The sequence below is a fragment of the Ascaphus truei genome (genome assembly GCF_040206685.1).
Source record: "Ascaphus truei isolate aAscTru1 chromosome 3 unlocalized genomic scaffold, aAscTru1.hap1 SUPER_3_unloc_4, whole genome shotgun sequence".
NCBI classification, from domain to species: domain Eukaryota; kingdom Metazoa; phylum Chordata; class Amphibia; order Anura; family Ascaphidae; genus Ascaphus; species Ascaphus truei.
This window is the reverse complement of record NW_027453827.1, coordinates 198,087-212,230: the sequence shown is the minus strand read 5'-3', so window position 1 is coordinate 212,230 and position 14,144 is coordinate 198,087. Positions and strand designations below refer to the sequence as shown.

Genomic DNA, 14,144 nt, shown 5'->3' with positions numbered 1-14,144 from the left:
ACTGAGACAGGGGGGTATATAACGTCTGACACACTTACCTCCTCAAGCTTGCACAGTCTCTGATCCTGCATTGTGGTCACTTGGCCGTCCACATAATCTCTGGCCCTCTCCAGTTCCTGACACTGCTCCAGGACATGGTGGTGGGCGTCTCGTGCGCCTCTCAGCTGCTCTTTCCATTGCTGTATCTCCTGCAGGGAGTCCCAAGGTGACAGTGACTGAGGAGATGTGCCAAGGTACGCAGGGGTGCCAAGGTACGCAGGGGTGCCAAGGTACATAGGGGTGCCAAGGTACGCAGGGGTGCCAAGGTACATAGGGGCGCCAAGGTATGCAGAGGTGCCAAGGTACGCAGGGGTGCCAAGGTACGCAGGGGTGCCAAGGTACGCAGAGGTGCCAAGGTACGCAGGGGTGCCAAGGTACGCAGAGGTGCCAAGGTACGCAGGGGTGCCAAGGTACGCAGAGGTGCCAAGGTGCGCAGGGGTGCCAAGGTGCGCAGGGGCGCCAAGGTACGCAGGGGCGCCAAGGTACGCAGGGGTGCCAAGGTGCGCAGGGGTGCCAAGGTGCGCAGGGGCGCCAAGGTACATAGGGGTGCCAAGGTACGTAAGGGTGCTAAGGTACGCAGGGGTGCCAAGGTACGCAGGGGTGCCAAGGTACGTAGGGGTGCCAAGGTACGCAGGGGTGCCAAGGTACGTAAGGGTGCCAAGATACGTAGGTGTGCCAAGGTACGTAAGGGTGCCAAGGTACGCAGGGGTGTTAAGGTACCCAGAGGTGCCAAGGTACGCAGGGGTGCCAAGGTACGTAAGGGTGCCAAGGTACGCAGGGGTGCCAAGGTACGCAGGGGTGCCAAGGTACGCAGGGGTGCCAAGGTACGTAGGGGTGCCAAGGTACGCAGGGGTGGCAAGGTACGTAAGGGTGCCAAGGTACGTAAGGGTGCCAAGGTGCGCAGGAGTGCCAAGGTACGCAGGGGCACCAAGGTGCGCAGGGGTGCTAAGGTACGCAGGGGTGCCAAGGTACGCAGGGGTGCCAAGGTACGCAGGGGCGCCAAGGTACGTAAGGGTGCCAAGGTACGTAAGGGTGCCAAGGTGCGCAGGGGTGCCAAGGTACGCAGGGGTGCCAAGGTACGTAAGGGTGCCAAGGTACGCAGGGGCGCCAAGGTACGCAGGGGTGCCAAGGTACGTAGGGGTGCCAAGGTACGTAGGGGTGTCAAGGTGCGCAGGGGCGCCAAGGTACGCAGGGGCGCCAAGGTACGCAGGGGCGCCAAGGTACGCAGGGGTGCCAAGGTACGCAGGGGTGCCAAGGTACGTAGGGGTGCCAAGGTACGCAGGGGTGCCAAGGTACGCAGGGGTGCCAAGGTACGTAAGGGTGCCAAGGTACGCAGGGGTGCCAAGGTACGCAGGGGTGCCAAGGTACGTAGGGGTGCCAAGGTACGCAGGGGTGCCAAGGTACGCAGGGGCGCCAAGGTACGCAGGGGCGCCAAGGTACGTAGGGATGCCAAGGTACGCAGGGGTGCCAAGGTATGTAAGGGTGCCAAGGTACGCAGGGGTGCCAAGATACGTAGGGGTGCCAAGGTACGCAGGGGTGCCAAGGTACGCAGGGGCGCCAAGGTACGTAAGGGTGCTAAGGTACGCAGGGGTGCCAAGGTACGCAGGGGTGCCAAGGTACACAGGGGTGCCAAGGTACGCAGGGGTGCCAAGGTACGTAAGGGTGCTAAGGTACGCAGGGGTGCCAAGGTACGTAAGGGTGCCAAGGTACGTAAGGGTGCTAAGGTACGCAGGGGTGCTAAGGTACGCAGGGGTGCCAAGGTATGCAGGGGTGCCAAGGTGCGCAGGGGTGCCAAGGTACGTAGGGGTGCCAAGGTACGTAAGGGTGCTAAGGTACGCAGGGGTGCCAAGGTACGAAGGGGTGCTAAGTTACGCAGGGGTGCTAAGTTACGCAGGGGTGCCAAGGTACGCAGAGGTGCCAAGGTGCGCAGGGGTGCCAAGGTATGCAGGGGTGCCAAGGTACGTAAGGGTGCTAAGGTACGCAGGGGTGCCAAGGTATGCAGGGGTGCCAAGGTGCGCAGGGGTGCCAAGGTGCGCAGGGGTGCCAAGGTGCGCAGGGGTGCCAAGGTACGCAGGGGTGCCAAGGTACGCAGGGGTGCCAAGGTATGTAAGGGTGCCAAGGTACGCAGGGGTGCCAAGGTACGTAAGGGTGCCAAGGTACGCAGGCGTGCCAAGGTACGCAGGGGTGCCAAGGTACGCAGGGGCGCCAAGGTACGTAGGGGTGCCAAGGTACGCAGGGGTGCCAAGGTACGCAGGGGCGCCAAGGTACGTAAGGGTGCTAAGGTACGCAGGGGTGCCAAGGTATGCAGGGGTGCCAAGGTGCGCAGGGGTGCCAAGGTACGTAGGGGTGCCAAGGTACGCAAGGGTGCTAAGGTACGTAAGGGTGCTAAGGTACGCAGGGGTGCCAAGGTACGCAGGGGTGCCAAGGTACGTAAGGGTGCTAAGGTACGCAGGGGTGCCAAGGTACGTAAGGGTGCCAAGGTACGCAGGGGTGCCAAGGTACGTAAGGGTGCTAAGGTACGCAGGGGTGCCAAGGTACGCAGGGGCGCCAAGGTACGTAAGGGTGCTAAGGTACGCAGGGGTGCCAAGGTACGCAGGGGTGCCAAGGTACACAGGGGTGCCAAGGTACGCAGGGGTGCCAAGGTACGCAGGGGTGCCAAGGTACGTAAGGGTGCTAAGGTACGCAGGGGTGCTAAGGTACGCAGGGGTGCCAAGGTACGCAGGGGTGCCAAGGTACGCAGGGGTGCCAAGGTACGCAGGGGTGCCAAGGTACGCAGGGGTGCCAAGGTGCGCAGGGGTGCCAAGGTACGTAGGGGTGCCAAGGTACGTAAGGGTGCTAAGGTACGCAGGGGTGCCAAGGTACGAAGGGGTGCTAAGTTACGCAGGGGTGCCAAGGTACGCAGAGGTGCCAAGGTGCGCAGGGGTGCCAAGGTATGCAGGGGTGCCAAGGTACGTAAGGGTGCTAAGGTACGCAGGGGTGCCAAGGTACGCAGGGGTGCCAAGGTGCGCAGGGGTGCCAAGGTGCGCAGGGGTGCTAAGGTACGCAGGGGTGCCAAGGTATGCAGGGGCGCTAAGGTACGCAGGGGTGCCAAGGTACGCAGGGGTGCCAAGGTACGCAGGGGTGCCAAGGTACGTACGGGTGCCAAGGTACGCAGGGGTGCCAAGGAACGCAGGGGTGCCAAGGTAAGTAAGGGTGCCAAGGTACGTATGGGTGCCAAGGTACGCAGGGGTGCCAAGGAACGCAGGGGTGCCAAGGTACGTACGGGTGCCAAGGTACGCAGGGGTGCCAAGGTACGCAGAGGTGCCAAGGTGCGCAGGGGTGCCAAGATACGTAGGGGCGCCAAGGTACGTATGGGTGCTAAGGTACGCAGGGGCGCCAAGGTACGTAGGGGCGCCAAGGTACGCAGGGGCGCCAAGGTACGCAGGGGTGCCAAGGTACGCAGGGGTGCCAAGGTGCGCAGGGGTGCCAAGGTACGCAGGGGTGCCAAGGTGCGCAGGGGTGCCAAGGTACGCAGGGGTGCCAAGGTGCGCCAAGGTACGCAGGGGTGCCAAGGTACGCAGGGGTGCCAAGGTGCGCAGGGGTGCCAAGGTACGCAGGGGTGCCAAGGTGCGCAGGGGTGCCAAGGTGCGCAGGGGTGCCAAGGTACGCAGGGGTGCCAAGGTACGCAGGGGTGCCAAGGTGCGCAGAGGTGCCAAGGTACGCAGGGGTGCCAAGGTACGCAGGGGTGCCAAGGTGCGCAGGGGTGCCAAGGTACGTAGGGGTGCCAAGGTACGCAGAGGTGCCAAGGTACGTAGGGGTGCCAAGGTACGCAGGGGTGCCAAGGTACGCAGGGGTGCCAAGGTACGCAGGGGTGCCAAGGTGCGCAGGGGCGCCAAGGTACGCAGGGGTGCCAAGGTAGAGATGCCGCCACTAGTATTAGATCACTTGCTTTGGAAAATCTGGGGCAATCTCATAGTAAATGCCTCAACATTTCTGTGAGATTCCTAATGGCTCATTGGATTAAAACAGCGGGGGGTCAATCTGAATGGGACTGCAGGGACCCCCCGCTGTGGTAATCTGATGGACCCCCCGCTGTGGTAATCTGATGGACCCCCCGCTGTGGTAATCTGATGGACCCCCCGCTGTGGTAATCTGATGGACCATTAGGAATCTCACAGAAATGTTGAGGCATTTACTGTGAGATGCCTTAGTTTTTACCCAGGAAAGTGATCGGATACTGGTGGCTGCATCTGTACGCAGGGGTGCTAAGGTACACAGAAGTATGGGCAAAATGTTACCCCTGTGGTAATGATTTGAAATATAGGGATATTGTGGGGCCCATTGTGAATTAATACCATGTTGTCTGACTAAACACACCCCAAATTCCCTGTAATCCCCGCGCACCCCGAGTTCCCTGTAATCCCTGCCGCACCCCAAATTCCCTGTAATCCCCGCACACCCCGAGTTCCCTGTAATCCCTGCCGCACCCCAAATTCCCTGTAATCCCCGCACACCTCGAGTCCCCTGTAATCCCTGCCGCACCCCAAATTCCCTGTAATCCCCGCGCACCCCGAGTTCCCTGTAATCCCTGCCGCACCCCAAATTCCCTGTAATCCCCGCGCACCTCGAGTCCCCTGTAATCCCTGCCGCACCCCAAATTCCCTGTAATCCCCGCACACCCCGAGTTCCCTGTAATCCCTGCCGCACCCCAAATTCCCTGTAATCCCCGCACACCTCGAGTCCCCTGTAATCCCTGCCGCACCCCAAATTCCCTGTAATCCCCGCGCACCCCGAGTTCCCTGTAATCCCTGCCGCACCCCAAATTCCCTGTAATCCCCGCACACCCCGAGTTCCCTGTAATCCCTGCCGCACCCCAAATTCCCTGTAATCCCCGCGCACCTCGAGTCCCCTGTAATCCCTGCCGCACCCCAAATTCCCTGTAATCCCCGCACACCCCGAGTTCCCTGTAATCCCTGCCGCACCCCAAATTCCCTGTATTCCCCGCGCACCTCGAGTCCCCTGTAATCCCTGCCGCACCCCAAATTCCCTGTAATCCCCGCGCACCTGGAGTTCCCTGTAATCCCCACGCACCTCGAGTCCCCTGTAATCCCTGCCGCACCCCAAATTCCCTGTAATCCCCACACACCCCGAGTTCACTGTAATCCCCACGCACCTCGAGTCCCCTGTAATCCCTGCCGCACCCCAAATTCCCTGTAATCCCCACGCACCTCGAGTCCCCTGTAATCCCCCCAGCACCCCAAATTCCCTGTAATCCCGACGCCGAACCCGAAGTTCCCTGTAATCACCACAGTACCCCGAATTCCCTGTAATCCCCGAACACCCGGAGTTCCCTGTAATCCCCCCAGCACCCCAAATTCCCTGTAATCCCGATGCCGAACCCGAAGTTCCCTGTAATCACCACAGTACCCCAAATTCCCTGTAATCCCTGAACACCCGGAGTTCCCTGTAATCCCCACGCACCTCGAGTCCCCTGTAATCCCCCCAGCACCCCAAATTCCCTGTAATCCCGACGCCGAACCCGAAGTTCCCTGTAATCACCACAGTACCCCGAATTCCCTGTAATCCCCGAACACCCGAAGTTCCCTGTAATCCCCCCAGCACCCCAAATTCCCTGTAATCCCGACGCCGAACCCGAAGTTCCCTGTAATCACCACAGTACCCCAAATTCCCTGTAATCCCGATGCCATTCCCCAAGTTTCCCATAATCGCCACAGCACCCGAGTTCCCTGTAAAACCCGCGCACCCTAGTTCTCTCCAATCCCCCCGCACCCGAAGTTCCCTGTAATTCCCCGCCACACCCCGAGTTCACTAAAATCTTTGCCACACTCCAAATTCCCTGTAATCCCCATGCACCCCTGTCATGATAAGGTCATGAGATATTATGTATTTAATCCATCTGATGACTCAGGGGTTAATACGATTGGAGTTTTATTTTAAAATAACATCTGTTGGGGTTGAACATGTCAGGACGTTCTCCAGGTTTGTGCTTGGCTTCACAGAGATCTTAAAGCTGCAGTTCAGTCTTTTTTTTTTTTTTAATTAATTTTTTTACTTCAATAGTTTCATGTGTGCAATCTCTAATTACCTAAAGAACTGCATAGCTGCCGGTCAATTCGTTCTCCATGTATTGATAGGTCGAAATTTGGTGACATAATTAGTGTAGGGATCTGTTTATATTCTGCTTGTCTGTCAGTGGAAGCTCATGAATATTCATGAGCACTCCTGCACTGACATGTGCTAGAGGGAGGGCAGGGCTGACAAAGGGGTGTGCCAGGGCTTGTGACAGGACATGAAGGGGCAGTGCCTTAGCAAATGGCTGTTCTTACTACAGAACTGATTTATTAAAAAAAAACACACATGCAGGATATTGACTGAGCTGCAGCTTTAATTGGGGGTGCTTATCCTTTATGGCTCACTTAAAAGGGCCAGATGGGTTGCATGTTGCTGATAGTATCCAGATAAGGGCAGAGGTGGGAATAAAATATGGCCCCGATGACAACTGTTCTAAACATGATTCTTTTACAGGTAAGATTCAAAGCATTTTCTGCAGGGGGTTTATGGATGGTCTGGGACGGGGCTACAGAAGGTATCAAACCAAGAGTGACTTTATCAAAAATGAGAATATTCTATGATGCCATCTCCTCAGCATAATAAAATAACAAATCTGTAACCGTGTCACCGAGAGCCACATTCTGAAATCACACACTATGTTTAAGAGATAATAAGGGGCAGATATTAATTTGTCACTTAAATTTAGGATTAAGATTGTCATATTTAGTCTTGCCGCATCCGCATTGAGTGCCTGAATGTATTGATGTGAATCACGTGTGAGTGTTAGTTAAGGAAAGTTATGAGTACCTGTAGATATTGAAAAGGAGTTTAAAAGTCATTTGGTGGAAGGTTTTTTTACTCTGTCGTAAAACTGTCAATCTCACATCTGATTTGGGACAGGGGGTGGGGTTATGTGGCTTACATAGGAAGGAAGAATATTTAAGTCTGAGCAAAGATTATGAAGATCAGATCTTACCAGAGGAGAGTGAGCTGCTAGTTCTTGGGGATTTCAACTTCAATTGGCTCGACCCTAAAAACCATAAAATCCAGATACAACTCAAGTCACTTAACCTAACGCAACTCATTTCCCAATTCACACGGACAAACCTGAAATCGCACAACCATTACTTGCTAGACTGGATTCTCTCCTCAAACCCCAGCAGAATCCAATCCTCTGGTATCCTACCTGACATTTTCAGTGACCATGCAATAGTGTACTGTGTAAGGAAAATTAAACTACACCAATCAAGCCCTAAAGTTCTCCTCACTAGAACATTTAGAAACTTTAACCCACAACAGTTTCTGGCTGACCTTACCAACTGTCCTTAGTACAGAATCAACTTAATTCCCGACCCCAATTCTGCGCTCGACTATTTCCAGTCTGATTTCTTAGAACTCTGTGATACCCATGCTCCACTACGCAGAATAAGGGTACGGCGGAGGGGGGGCACCTTCCATGGGTTGCAACTGACCTTATAGCACTCTACCAGTTCAGGGATGCCTTGTAGAAAATCTACAAAGTAACTGGCACTACCAAGGATCTCAATCACTACAGATGCCTGCGGAACATGTGCACAAGGCAAACAAGGCACGCAAAAGCACAATATTACTCTGACAATCTCCACCAGAATACATCAAACCCAGCTAACTTCTGGAAGGTTATCAACAATATATTCCAGCCTTCTAACCATCAACAACCAAGTAATATCACTAAGGGGGATATTACTCTGACAAACCCCACTGACATTGCAAATGCATTCAATGATTACTTTGTGGGGTGTGCTACTAACTTATTAGTGAAACGCAACCCAAACCACAAACATGAACCTCATTCTGAGAGTACCCCAATAGCCTCACCCTCTCCCAACACTGACCACAATTTTCAATTTGTCCCAGTATCTGAAGAGGAGATTACACAAGCGCTCCTCAAACTAAAACTAAGCAGCTAATGTGGACCTGACTTACTGCAATCTAAGTTCCCACGATTTGGTGCCCCAGCCATTGCCAAACCAATTGCTTCCATAGTCAACCCTATCCTGTCTGCAGGCCATATTAGATTGGTCATCACTAGAGTCTAGGCGCAAAGTTCCCCTTTGCTGTCTTGCCTTTAAATTCTTCATGGGCAAGCTACCCAGCTATCTGAACAAGCTCCTCACCCCTACCACATGCAGCACCTATCACCTGAGATCAGACTCCAAAAGACTATTCATGGTCCCAAGGCTCAACAAAGTATCCGGACGCTCCTCCTTCTCTTACAGTGCACCCCAAAACAGGAACAACCTACCAGGGACTCTCACATCCACCACCAGTTTAAGTTCTTTCAAATCTAAGGCTGTCTCACATTTTAATCTGGTCTGTAACTGTTTCATACGCCCATAATATATATTTTGTTTAACTGTGCACGCAATGTCTTGTATATAATGTATACCCTGCTCATTTATGTAACTGTATTTGTAACCATGTATTATTTGTTTTACTCTGTGCCCAGGACATACTTGAAAACGAGACGTAACTCTCAATGTATTACTTCCTGGTAAAATATTTTATAAATAAAAAAAGCTGTGTGTGCTGTGCACGCGCATAGTAAGTGAAACTTCTTTGACTTTTGTCACAGAAATTGTATTTGTGTTGGTGTTGGTGATGTTTTAATTAAAAATCAAAATACAATCTTAATGACAAAACGCAAATAAATTTGACTTAGAATGCGCGTGCTCGGCACACATCCCCTGTATTAGCTATTTGCACTAAGTGTGAATTCCGCGTGTGACAGTGTGCGTGTGACTGAGAGTGTGCGTATGACTGAGAGTGTGCGTGTGACTGAGAGTGTGCGTGTGACTGAGAGTGTGCGTGTGACTGAGAGTGTGCGTGTGACTGAGCGTGTGCGTGTGACTGAGAGTGTGCGTGTGACTGAGAGTGTGCGTGTGACTGAGAGTGTGCGTGTGACTGAGAGTGTGCGTGTGACTGAGAGTGTGCGTGTGACTGAGCGTGTGCGTGTGACTGAGCGTGTGCGTTTGACTATGCGTGTGCGTGTGACTATGCGTGTGCGTGTGACTGTGCGTGTGCGTCTGACTGTGAGTGTGACTGAGTGTGCGTCTGACTGTGAGTGTGACTGAGTGTGCGTGTGACTGAGTGTGCGTGTGACTGAGTGCGACTGAGTGTACGTATCACTGTGAGTGTGCGTGTGAGTGTGACTGAGTGTGGGGGGCTGGGGGGGTCAGTCAGTGTGTGTGGGGCTCTGGGGGGGTCAGTGTGTGTGGGGGTCTGGGGGGGTCAGTGTGTGTGGGGGTCTGGGGGGGTCAGGCAGTGTGTGTGGGGGTCTGGGGGGGTCAGGCAGTGTGTGTGGGGGTCTGGGGGGGTCAGGCAGTGTGTGTGGTGGTCTGGGGGGTTCAGGCAGTGTGTGTGGGGGTCTGGGGGGTTCAGTCAGTGTGTGTGGGGGTCTGGGGGGGTCAGTCAGTGTGTGTGGGGGTCTGGGGGGGTCAGTCAGTGTGTGTGGGGGTCTGGGGGGGTCAGTCAGTGTGTGTGGGGGTCTGGGGGGGTCAGTCAGTGTGTGTGGGGGTCTGGGGGGGTCAGTCAGTGTGTGTGGGGGTCTGGGGGGTCAGTCAGTGTGTGTGGGGGTCTGGGGGGGTCAGTCAGTGTGTGTGGGGGTCTGGGGGGGTCAGTCAGTGTGTGTGGGGGTCTAGGGGGTTCAGTCAGTGTGTGTGGGTCTCTGGGGGGTCAGTCAGTGTGTGTGGGGGTCTGGGGTGGTCAGTCAGTGTGTTTGGGGGTCTGGGGGGGTCAGTCAGTGTGTGTGGGGGTCTGGGGGGGGGGTCAGTCAGTGTGTGTGGGGGTCTGGGGGTTCAGTCAGTGTGTGTGGGGGTCTGGGGGGGTCAGTCAGTGTGTGTGGGTCTCTGGGTGGTCAGTCAGTGTGTGTGGGGGTCTGGGGTGGTCAGTCAGTATGTGTGGGGGTCTGGGGGGGTCAGTCAGTGTGTGTGGGGGTCTGGGGGGGTCAGTCAGTGTGTGTGGGGGTCTGGGGGGGTCAGTCAGTGTGTGTGGGGGTCTGGGGGGGTCAGTCAGTGTGTGTGGGGGTCTGGGGGGGTCAGTCAGTGTGTGTGGGGGTCTGGGGGGTTCAGTCAGTGTGTGTGGGTCTCTGGGGGGTCAGTCAGTGTGTGTGGGGGTCTGGGGTGGTCAGTCAGTGTGTTTGGGGGTCTGGGGGGGTCAGTCAGTGTGTGTGGGGGTCTGGGGGGGTCAGTCAGTGTGTGTGGGGGTCTGGGGGTTCAGTCAGTGTGTGTGGGGGTCTGGGGGGGTCAGTCAGTGTGTGTGGGTCTCTGGGTGGTCAGTCAGTGTGTGGGGGGGTCCGGGGGGGGTCAATCAGTGTGTGGGGGGGTCAGTCAGTGTGTGGGGGGGTCCGTCAGTGTGTGTGGGGGGGTCCATCAGTGTGTGGGGGGTCCGGGGGGTCCATCAGTGTGTGGGGGGTCCGGGGGGTCCATCAGTGTGTGGTGGGTCCGGGGGGGGGGGTCCGCGCGGGTTGCGCCCGGGTTTTTGTACCACCGCTTCCTGGGGGGCCCGCAAACGCCCGCGTCACTGGAGGGCTGAATGGCGCCGCTGCCAGCCGCTTCTGCGCATGCGCGACATGGCAGCGGTAGTGGAAGTTAGGCGGGCCCATGTGTGGGCTGGGAGGGAGGTCCCATTCGGGTTAGGAAAGGGTGGGGGGGGGGCTGTCCCGGTCGGGCGGTCTCTGCTGTCCCGGGCAGCAGACGGGGAACGGCAACACATGTCAACAGCTGTGGCAGCGGGCGGGGAACGGCGCCACTGCCAACCGCTTCTGCGCATGCGTGGCTTTCCTCCAGTCCCCATGATTACTGAGCATGCGCGGCTTGGCAGCGGATGTGCGGGGGGAGCAGCGGCCGTTAGGAGCGGCGCCGGCGGCTATCGCCGCCGCCGCATCTGATTTGTGGAGCGGGTGTGATGTCAGTGTTGGGGTCGGGCTGAGCCAGAACACACCCCGGCCTCAACTGCCAGCACTGACGTCACATCCGTTTCATTTCTGTCTCCACAATCCATTTTTGCCCCATCACGAATGAGGCGCCACTAAGGAAGTTTCACTTCAAAAATCCCTAAGACCTGGAAAGCTGCCAGAGTTGTCCCAATATTCCAAAGTGGGGACAAAAACACTGTCTCAAACTACAGGCCAATCTCCCTTCTCCCAATCCTATCCAAAGTCATGGGAAAATGTGTCCACTCCCAACTAAGCGATTACTATACCAAGACAAATTTCCCAAGCCAATTCCAATCTGGCTTCCGCCCCAAACACTCCACCGTAACTACCCTGCTAAAAGCTTGCAATGAAATCCAGTGTGGAATGGAACGGGGACAACTCACTGGTGCAATATTCCTAAATTTTGCAAAGGCTTTTCATACTGTTGATAATGCTATCCTGCTTAACAAACTCTAGAGCTCTGGAATAGGGAAGCATGCTTTAAACTGGTTTCAGTCCTACTGTACCTATTACTGTAGGTAGATCTCAACATGTGTCCATCTCAGGCTCTAACTCCAACCCCTGGATATCACCTGTGGTGTCCCGCAAGGCTCTGTTCTGGGGCCCATACTTTTCTCAGTGTTTATTAATGATCTTCCCACAGCTTGTAAGGAAGCCTCAATACACATGTTTGCAGATGACACAATCCTATATGCACACAGCCATAGCCTCTCTGACCTTCAACACATACTTCAGTCTGACTTTTGAGACTCGAAAACTGGATTTCCCAAAACAAACTGTTTTTTAAACACTGACAAGAGTGTAACAATGGTATTTGGGACCAAGACTACATTTTTAAAGCTTGCAATGAATAAGCTCCAGATCAAAACCAACGCTAATACCACCCTAACTCCTGTTACTAGTTTTAAATACTTGAGCATATGGTTTGACTCCCATTTAACATTCGGAATGCACATTGATACCCTGACATCTAAAACCTATGCCAAACTAGGTGTACTTTATAGGAACAAATCCTCCCTAAGTCTGCTGGTCACAAAGCGTATTGCACAGCAGATGTTAATGCCAATTATTGACTATGGAGACATAGTATATGGCTCAGCTCCCCAAACTCACCGTAGCAAACTTGACACCCTTTACATTTCAATTTGTCATTTTGTTCTCCAATGCAACTATAACACACATCACTGCGAAATGCTCAAAGAACTAGATTGGTCATCACTCGAGTCTAGGCGCAAAGTTCATCTTTCCTGTCTCGCCTTCAAATACATTCTGGGCAAGCTACCCAGCTATCTGAACAAGCTCCTCACCCCTACCACATGCAGCACTTATCATCTGAGATATGACACCAAAAGACTGTTCATGGTCCCAAGGCTCAGCAAAGTATCCGGCCATTCCTCCTTTTCTTACCATGCACCTCAAAACTGGAACATTCTACCAGAGTCTCTCACAGCTAACAAAGAGCTCAAACAAGTCTTGTTGAAAGATGACAGAGAGCAACATGCTACACTGGCTCAGGATGAACACACCAGTGGAACGGAGTGTGGCTTAGCCCTGGAAATCGACCACGAGTACCTGGGACCAGTAGATGATGCCATGAGTTTGCAGCTCATCCCCCTGTCCCAAGAGCGTGAGGCTGAGAGAGAAAGACAAGCTTCAGAATACATCGCAGCGAGATGTGCTGCAGGATGTGCTGCAGAAAGAGAACGGCAAGCAGCTGCAGCAGTGAGATATGCTACAGGCCTACGGCAACAGCTGGAACTTGCCAAGCTCCAGAGGGAATCGCCAGAACTAAGCAGCAGAGGTTCCACCCCTTGAAAACCCAGGATGGAGCATTTCTCAAGATGGAAGGGGGGTACATTTGAGGAAACCCCCCAACCTCCTCTTGTTACACCAACTGAGACTTCTTTTGGGAGGGGACGGTTGGCACACAGAGACAGGGGAATATCCATCGGTGTTTGTCCCTTAGGGGACATATTGTCCATTTGACGGACCGGACTGTGACTGAGTGTGCGTGTGACTGAGTGTGACTGAGTGTACGTGTGACTGTGAGTGTGCGTGTGAGTGTGACCGAGTGTGTGTGACTGAGTGTGCGTGTGACTGTGAGTGTGTGTGGGGGTCTGGGGGGGTCAGTGTGTGGGGGTCTGGGGGGGTCATCAGTCAGTGTGTGTGGGGCTCTGGGGGGGTCAGTGTGTGTGGGAGTCTGGGGGGGTCAGTGTGTGTGGGGGTCTGGGGGGGTCAGGCAGTGTGTGTGGGTCTCTGGGGGGTCAGTCAGTGTGTGTGGGGGTCTGGGGTGGTCAGTCAGTGTGTTTGGGGTCTGGGGGGGTCAGTCAGTGTGTGTGGGGGTCTGGGGGGGTCAGTCAGTGTGTGTGGGGGTCTGGGGGGGTCAGTCAGTGTGTGTGGGGGTCTGGGGGGGTCAGTCAGTGTGTGTGGGGGTCTGGGGGGGTCAGTCAGTGTGTGTGGGGGTCTGGGGGGGTCAGTCAGTGTGTGTGGGGGTCTGGGGGGTTCAGTCAGTGTGTGTGGGTCTCTGGGGGGTCAGTCAGTGTTTGTGGGGGTCTGGGGTGGTCAGTCAGTGTGTTTGGGGGTCTGGGGGGGTCAGTCAGTGTGTGTGGGGGTCTGGGGGGGGTCAGTCAGTGTGTGTGGGGGTCTGGGGGGGTCAGTCAGTGTGTGTGGGGGTCTGGGGGGGTCAGTCAGTGTGTGGGTCTCTGGGTGGTCAGTCAGTGTGTGGGGGTCTGGGGTGGTCAGTCAGTATGTGTGGGGGTCTGGGGGGGTCAGTCAGTGTGTGTGGGGGTCTGGGGGGGTCAGTCAGTGTGTGTGGGGGTCTGGGGGGGTCAGTCAGTGTGTGTGGGGGTGTGGGGGGGTCAGTCAGTGTGTGTGGGGGTCTGGGGGGTTCAGTCAGTGTGTGTGGGTCTCTGGGGGGTCAGTCAGTGTGTGTGGGGGTCTGGGGTGGTCAGTCAGTGTGTTTGGGGGTCTGGGGGGGTCAGTCAGTGTGTGTGGGGGTCTGGGGGGGTCAGTCAGTGTGTGTGGGGGTCTGGGGGGGTCAGTCAGTGTGTGTGGGGGTCTGGGGGGGTCAGTCAGTGTG

At 55.4% G+C, this 14,144-nt stretch overlaps 1 protein-coding gene across 1 annotated transcript in view; it reads right to left on the bottom strand.

Annotated features, from left to right (window-relative positions):
• LOC142473341 (dynein heavy chain domain-containing protein 1-like) overlaps window positions 1-14,144 on the bottom strand; it is a 434,059-nt gene that overhangs the window by 249,113 nt on the left and 170,802 nt on the right. Inside the window, exon 16 of the mRNA XM_075580578.1 lies at window positions 39-188. Coding sequence (XP_075436693.1) covers window positions 39-188 — 150 coding nt within the window. The remainder of the gene's footprint in view (window positions 1-38; window positions 189-14,144) is intronic.